General features: G+C 46.8%; 1 protein-coding gene and 1 long non-coding RNA gene across 2 annotated transcripts in view; one reads left to right on the forward strand and one right to left on the reverse strand.

The window, feature by feature from the left end:
* The window catches only part of LOC120872890, a 36,354-nt gene extending 29,255 nt beyond the window's left edge, over positions 1-7,099 (reverse strand). Inside the window, exons 1-2 of the long non-coding RNA XR_005723366.1 lie at positions 7,058-7,099; positions 3,641-3,800 (exon numbers count right to left, since the gene is read on the reverse strand). This is a non-coding gene — a long non-coding RNA (uncharacterized LOC120872890). The remainder of the gene's footprint in view (positions 1-3,640; positions 3,801-7,057) is intronic.
* Positions 1-8,324, forward strand: part of PKD1L2 (polycystin 1 like 2) — a 101,468-nt gene that overhangs the window by 72,974 nt on the left and 20,170 nt on the right. The window contains exons 28-31 of the mRNA XM_040253566.1: positions 1,732-1,931; positions 2,633-2,850; positions 3,679-3,895; positions 6,693-6,921. Of these exons, the coding sequence (XP_040109500.1) occupies positions 1,732-1,931; positions 2,633-2,850; positions 3,679-3,895; positions 6,693-6,921 (864 nt within the window). The remainder of the gene's footprint in view (positions 1-1,731; positions 1,932-2,632; positions 2,851-3,678; positions 3,896-6,692; positions 6,922-8,324) is intronic.

The following is an 8,324-nucleotide window of genomic DNA, read 5'->3' on the forward strand; positions in this document are numbered from 1 at the left end:
ACACACAGGACACCACATATTGCCGTTTATCTTACATCTTTTAAAACAGCATGTTATTCTGAATATGTTGCCTTTTTTCTTTTCAAGGACTTCCCTGGTGGCTCAGATGGTAAAGCATCTGCCTACCATGCAGCAGCCCCGGGTTCAATCTCTGGGTCGGGAAGATCTCCTGGAGAAGGAAATAGCAACCTACTCCAGTATTCTTGCCTGGAAAATCCCATGGACAGAGGAGCCGGTAGGCTACAGTCCATGGAGTCACAAAGAGTCGGACACAACTGAGCAACTTCATTTTCACTTTTCACTTTAATAATATATCACACACATCCTTCTGGGAAGGTCAAACTTCTGAGTTAAACTTTCCTTATTGGCTGCATGATATTCCACATAATGGATGACCCACAATTCTCCTACACATGGGCATTCGGTCTACTTTTAGTATATATACCAAAAGGTGACATTTTCTCCCAGCTGTCACTAGGAGCAGCTCAGCCTCCAAGGGGGAAGAAGTCTGAACCAGAGAGACTTGGACCCCAACAGAGGCATAAAACAGATGTGGGCACAGGTCATAAAGTCCCACACACCTGCTGGTGACTTGCTGTGTAACCCTGGATAAGTCACCGCACCTCCCCAGGTCTCAGCTTCCGCGTCTGAAAACTGACCAATTCAATGTGCCTACCCCACAGAGGGCCTTGGGTCCCATGGAACGATGTAGTAATGTGCTTGGCACACTGTGCGGTTCAGGCTAAGTCCTCAGTTCCCGGAGCAGCTCTTATCTCCAACTGCATCAGCACACGTGATGCCTAGAAACCTGGCAACGAGCTCTCTGAAGACAGGAGCTTCTCATCCCTGTGAATCCCTGGGGCCCAGCAGACAGCTGGGACAGGACACTGGGGGTATCACATATTTGCTGAATAAGACAAATAACACGGACACTGTTGTTAGCAACTGACCTCTCTCTCTTTCTTCACCTTTACTCTGAGTCTAGGGCACCCACATTCCCTACAGTGACAGTCAAAGTATTGTACAACCCTGGTGCTGGCACTAACCAATCAGAACAAGTGACAGTAGGAAATCTCTGCTCTGGACACTCTATTAGCAGAATCTGCGCCTTTCAAAAGCTCCTGAGGTTGAACTACATTCTACTCACAGGGAAATAATACAAATCCTTTACGAGAATGTGATGCCTTTTCTGAGATCCTGTTTCACAATTTTTACTCTCTCAACTCAGTCTGAATCCAAAACCTGGGATTTTTAACCACTATTCTCTAATGCTGTAATTATAACAAAGCAAATAATATTGAGTTATAGTATTATATAAAAATTATAACAAAAATTATTGCTAACACTGATGAATACTCACCTGTATGTCAGCTACTTTGCCAAATGCTTTTATCACTTTTAATCCTTTCAACAATCCAGTGAAGCACTTTCTGTTATTAACTGCCTCCCCCCATTTTACAGATAAGTAAACTGAGGTACAAAGATTAAAGTAACTTGCCTGAGGTCACACAGTAGGTAAGAGGGCTCCAACCACTCTGTCCAGAGTCCCCATCACTAATTCTAAATGATGCTACTATGATGCTGTATTTTTTTTTCTATAACAAAAAAAAACAGATGAAGAATTTTAGAAACAAATCCTCCCTCTCAGTCCAGGTTTGCTCCAAAGAGACCAGGCTTCTCCCCTATTCCTGTCTCCCTAATGCCTGTCAGTCTCCCCTGGTCTGTCCACAGCCACCTGTTTTTCATGAAGACCTCCACAGGCTTCAAGGATGGCCACATTTGGTGCTCCATCTTCAGCAGCTCAGCTTGGAGCAACTTCACACGTGTCCAGAGGGTGTCCTGCTGCTTCTCACTGCTCCTCTGCACCATGCTGACCAGCATCATGTTCTGGGGTGTCCCCAAGGACCCAGCTGAGCAAAAAATGGACTTGGGTAACTCCCACTCTCAAGGCATGGAGAACAGGGCTACTGGCAGTAGACATGAGCTGTCACTGCCCCAGAAATGCCATGCAGTTCCAGAGGTCCCAAGATTACTCTGAAGTTCAATAACTCATTAGAAGGACTCAGAAGTCAGATACGCCGTTATACTCATAATTATTAGAGAAAGGATACAGATCAAAATCAGAAAAGGGAAGAGATATGTGGGGCAGGATCCATGGGAGACTAGGCACTGAGCTTCCAGTGGAGTCTGGACGGCACTCACTCCTTCAGACAATGACATGTGATCACATGCGCAGAGTAATGCCAACCACGGATCCTCTCTTGAGCCTTAGTGTCTAGTTTTATTGGGGCATGCTAACATAGACATGGCTAACCCTGGGTGACTGACCTAAGACTCCAGCTCCTCCAGACGTTGAGGTGATACAGGGCAACCAAGGCCCCCACCATAAATCACACTGTTAGCACAGAGTACACCAGATGACCCAAGAAACCAGGTAAACAAAGACACACCCACCAGGCAGGACATCCCAAGGGCTCAGTGGTCACCACCCACTGCCCTCCTCAACCCCCAGCCTTGGAGCCATTCAAGGGGCAGACCTCTCTTCAGGCAAGGTTAACCCTTGCTGCACAGCCACATTCTGGGAAAGGTGGAAGGGACTCTCTCCTTGACCCCTGCCCTCCATCTGCCCCAGGTCAAATCGAGTTCACTTGGCAGGAAGTGATGATTGGGCTGGAGAGCTCACTCCTAATGTTCCCCATCAACCTCCTGATCGTTCAGATCTTTCGGAATACCCGTCCTTGGGTGGCCAAGGAGCAGAACGCTGGGAAATGGAACGGGCGGCGCCTCAGCCTGGCGCCCTCACCACAGCCCATGGAGGATGGCCTTCTGACGCCTGAAGCAGTGACCAAGGCAGGTCTCAACCCCGGCAGCATAGGGGGACTTCCAGCCTGGGAAGAAGCTGGGGTGGGGACTGGGGTTTGAGGCCTGCAGTCCATGTTGTCTGACAGCATCAGCCACCAAGATTCATCAATTGCACACACACGCACGTACACATATGTGCAAACACGTGTACATGACACGTACACATGCATGCACACACACATGCCACATGTACACACATCCACACCAACCATGGATGCACCCACAAATATGTATAGATGTACACAATGTATATCTGCACACATGTACATGTGCACACACGTACCCACACGAATGCTTACACACATGCCACATGTACACATTCACACACACCACACATCTACAACACATACATATATGCAAACAACATGCGCACATCTCCATACACATGTACACACATGTGCGTGGATACACTTGTTTGTACACATGTGCAAGCACAGACCTACAACATACATTCACACATGCACAGATACCTTTTTTGGGTATCTAGTCTGTACAAAATATTATACTTTCACTACAGATCATACGCTGGAAGTACCCAGAAAGAATTCCCTCTGTATTCATGCATTCATTATGCATTTATTGAGCACCTACTATGTGCCACACTTTGAGGAATATAGCCTGAAATGTGTCAGTTGAAATCCTAGAATAGAGATTTTATGCAGGACAAAACAGAAGCTCGAGGTGGTCCAAGGTCAAGTCTCAGTAGGCAGATCTGGGATCAGACCCAGAGTGTCCAGCCCCAGGGTGAGTGCTCTTGAGTACTCTGCTGTCCCCTTACCTGTAGTTCACATCGTGTTCCCACTGGATGACTTGCAGGATTTGTGGAGACTTGTCAGCTCCCTGTTTAAAGCTCTAAAGGTGCCACCCCCTCTCTTGGGCTGGGACTCCATGAACTCAATGAACATCAACCAACTGCTAGCCTTGATGGAAGATGTCATCTGTCAACAGAACAAAGCAGGGCAGGTCTTCTCGGAGGAAGTCAGCCAGACAGGGGCCCCTTTAACACTCACTCTTGGATCAGTACAAGTAAAAGGTGAGTCTTGATATTTCTCTGCTTAGAGAGGGCATGTTGGAGCCAGATGGATGTAGGACTGAGGGCTGTGTCTGGGGGTCAAGAAGTCCTCCCAGGGTCTCCCTTACCAGCCTCCACTCCAACCACTCACCATAGCCTCCCTCTCTGTACTGCAGGTATCCTGGTCTCCACATAATTCCAAGGTGCCTTCCCATGAAGGCCTGTACACATTGTTAGTCTTCTGACCTTTAATGTTCTCTCTCCTCTCTTCGCATGGCTAATGCCTACTCAGCTTGTATTCTTGGCTGTTGTGTCCTTTCCTCAGAGGAGCAACTCAACCACTTAGCCCACAGCAGCGTCTCCAGCCATGTGCTCTTTAGCCCTTAAGTATCTCCTGCACTGCTTTCACATTGCTTGTTGCCGGATCATGAATTACATGGAGAGCTGTGCATGTGTACTGCACATTATTCTGGTCTGAACTAGTCTGACTCCCCTCTTGCCCCTTTCCACCTAGATTGCTGTCTCCAGTGCTTAGACCAGTTGTCCAACAGAACTTCTCACAGTGACAGGAATGGTCTGTCTCCATTGACCAATATGGCAGCCACTGGCCACAAGTAGCTATTGGCACACTTGAAACATGGCCAGTGTGACTAGGGAAACAAATTAGTTTTAATTTAAATAGTCACACATGGCAAGTGGCTGCCATATTGGGTGGTGTGGCTTAAGTATGCTGCCTTTTTAAAACACAAGACTGATCACTGTCTTAACCTTGTTTAGAATACAAAAATGGGCTCTGTAGATTGGGGAGTTTGAATTCATAACTCTTTGGCCCACTTCTGATACAGTGAATTAAATTTTCTGGAGTGAGGCCAGGAATCTGCATTTTAAACCAATCACTTTGGTGACTGTTATGTGGACTGTCAGCCACTGCCCTCAAGACAAGGTTCCAGTTCCTTAATGGAGCACTCAAAGCCCACCTGGCCAGGCCCATGCTGACCCCATGGTCAGCCCCATTTTGACCCCTGTGTTCCAGCTACACTGGAAGATTAGCCCCAGAGAGCTGGGCTTGGGCTGCCCATGAAGGTCATCACAGCAGGAGCTCTGCTGATGCCCACACTGGACACTAAGTCCTGTTTGGGGGTCTTTGGGGTTTGGGGGCATAGGCATTCACAGCATGGGCCTTAGAACAAGGACTGTAGAGTTGGTCAGACCTGGGGCTCTCCCACATGCAAGAACAGCTGTGCAGCTTTGGACAGTTGGTCAACCTCCCTGAGAAAACCATTTCTTCCTCTGTAAAAGGGAAGCATTGATCCAGCCCTCTCCTTGGCTGGTTCTGAGGAATCAGTGAGATTATTTGGACATGTGAACTGCTTAGACCCGAGACTGACACAGAGCAGGGATTCAGTAAGTGATTATCATTGGGAGTGATGGGATCTTCTGGAAACACTGCCAGAATGCTTGCAACACCAAGGCTGTTGATGCTGGAAATGAGCTGTGGCGTCAGTGAGGGAGGCGCAGGAAGGAATGGGGGTGGGGTAGGAGGCCTGAGTTGAGTCAAGGGAGGCAGGGTCTGCATCGCCATTCCTTTACCCACAGCTGGTCTGAGCCTCTACTTTCTCCACATCACTTATTTGCTCAGTCACTTCTCACTCATGACTGGAGAGGGGTCCTGGAGCCAGGGTGCTCCATCGTGCCATCTTCTATATCCAGTTTCATGCACTCTTTATGAAAATGAACTCTGGTCCAGACCTGGGCTCTTCTTGCCCAGGAGAAAGCCCCAGGGGTGCCGGTCTCCCATCTCAGGGTCCAGGGACCCAGGCCAGGCTCTACCTGGAGAGGCCAAGCTTCCCTTAGAAGGTATGGGTAAACAGTGGAAAGGGTCAAAAGTGTGTTTTTCTTGCATGAATATGTTTCACCTCTGTAATTTAAGACATAAAACTCCTTTGCTTTTTAAAAAACTTTTTAGGAAACTGAAATTTGAAGAAAAGAACTGCAGAAGTACATTCAGAAGTAATCAGGGGAAACTTTTTCACTGGCTGTTTCATGCTGTTAAGGAATTATTAATTGTTTTAAAAATTGATAATGACATTGGTTTTGTTTTTAAAAGGAACCTTTCCCTGATACAGGAGAATAGGTAGTGTCAGGACATGGGGCTCGGAACTTAGGTGAGATACAACTGGCCATGAGGAGATAATTTTGAGCAATGGGTACAGGTTCATCTTATTCTCTTTTCTAATTTAGAATTTTTCATAATAAAAAAAACTAAAAACAAAAGATCAAGACTTATACCATCTTTGGCAACAGGCAAACTTGGCTTCAAATTAAAATCTTGTATGTATTAAAATATTTGCAGATGAGAGAACTCTGTGTCTAGGATTTGCTTTTTATATACTCCAGGAAAAAAAAAAAAAAAGCCATTGCAGGGCAGAGACAAGACTGCCAGAATGTGGAATGTGGGTATATGCTGTGGGAAGGCAATAGGTATATTATTCTCATCTCTTCTATGTGTAAGGAAATTTTGAAAATGCCCTTGATAAAAGACTAGAAATGAGTGTGTGCTCAGTTGCTCAGTCACGTCTGATTCTTCGTGGACCCATGGACTATAGCCTGGCAGGGTCTTCTGTCCATGGGACTTTTGGGCAAGAAGCACATTCAAACCCTAACTGACCATGTGGGCTGAGTACCCCATCTTTCTGAATCTCAGGTTTCTCAAATGCTCGAGAGAAGGAAACCATCACCAACACCCCTATTTCTATTGCAGGCAGTTTACTCTGTCATTCAGCACCAGCTGATGCTCTTTCTCTCCCTTGTCCTCCAGAAAACATGCAACGCCCCAGGCCCAAGGTGGGCCCAAGTGATGCCTGGAAGAACAGTGCCTTCTGGCAGTGTCTCTACCTTCAGCTGGAGCACCTGGAGCAAGAGCTGCTGCTCCTGGAGCCCCAGGGCTCCTCCCAGGGTCAGAGCCACAGCAGGGCACTAGAGCAGCTACAGACCCTGAAGGGCTGTCTGGTGACACAGGCTGGAACCCTGCCCCCAGCACACTCCAGGTAATCCACTCCCTTGGGTGTTCCCAGCCTAGGGGCCTGCCAGGAGAGCATCCTGGGCAACTCTATCAGATCTAGTCCCTTAAATCTATTTCTCACTTCCACTGTATAATCATAAGGGATTTGACTTAGGTCATACCTGAATGGTCTAGCTATTTTCCCTACTTTCTTCAACTTAAGTCTGAATTTGGCAATAAAGAGTTCATGATCTGAGCCACAGTCAGCTCCTGGTCTTGTTTTTGGTGACTGTATAGAGCTTCTCCAACTTTGGCTGCAAAGAATATAATCAGTCTGATTTCAGTGTTGATCATCTGGTGATATTCATATGTAGAGTCTTCTCTTGTGTTGTTGGAAGAGGGTGTTTGCTATGACCAGTGCATTTTTTTGGCAAAACTCTATTAGCCTTTGCCCTGTTTCATTCCGTATTCCAAGGTCAAATTTGACTGTTACTCCAGGTGTTTCTTGACTTCCTACTTTTGCATTCCAGTCCCCTATAATGAAAAGGACATCTTTTGGGTGTTAGTTCTAAAAGATCTTGTAGGTCTTCATAGAACCGTTCAACTTTAGCTTCTTCAGCATTACTGGTTGGGGCATAGACTTGGATTACTGTGATATTGAATGGTTTGCCTTGGAAACGAACAGAGATCATTCTGGCGTTTTTGAGATTGCATCCAAGTACTGCATTTCGGACTCTTTTGTTGACCATGATGGCTACTCCATTTCTTCTAAGGGATTCCTGCCCACAGTCATAGATATAATGGTCATCTGAGTTAAATTCACACATTCCAGTCCATTTTAGTTTGCTGATTCCTAGAATGTCGACGTTCACACTTGCCATCTCCTGTTTGACCACTTCCAATTTGCCTTGATTCATGGACCTGACATTCCAGGTTCCTATGCAATATTGCTCTTTACAGCATTGGACCTTGCTTCTATCACCAGTCACATCCACAACTGGGTATTGTTTTTGCTTTGGCTCCATCCCTCCATTCTTTCTGGAGTTTCTCTAGCAGCATATTGGGCACCTACCGACCTGGGGAGTTCCTCTTTCAGTATCCCATCATTTTGCCTTTTCATACTGTTCATGGGGTTCTCAAGGGAAAAATACTGAAGTGGTTTGCCATTCCCTTCTCCAGTGGACCACACATGACCCACCCGACTTGGGTGGCCCCACACAGCATGGCTTAGCTTCATTAAGTTAGACAAGGCTGTGGTCTGTGTGATTGGATTGACTAGTTTTCTGTGATTATGGTTTCAGTGTGTCTGCCCTCTGATGCCCTCTCACAACACCTACTGTCTTACTTGGGTTTCTCTTACCTTGGATGTGGGGTATCTCTTCACGGCTGCTCCAGCAAAGCGCAGCCGCTGCCTCTTACCTTGGGCGAGGGCTATCTCCTCACCGCCAC

The sequence above is a fragment of the Oryx dammah genome, unplaced genomic scaffold (assembly GCF_014754425.2).
Source record: "Oryx dammah isolate SB20612 unplaced genomic scaffold, SCBI_Odam_1.1 HiC_scaffold_13, whole genome shotgun sequence".
In the NCBI taxonomy this organism is placed as follows: domain Eukaryota; kingdom Metazoa; phylum Chordata; class Mammalia; order Artiodactyla; family Bovidae; genus Oryx; species Oryx dammah.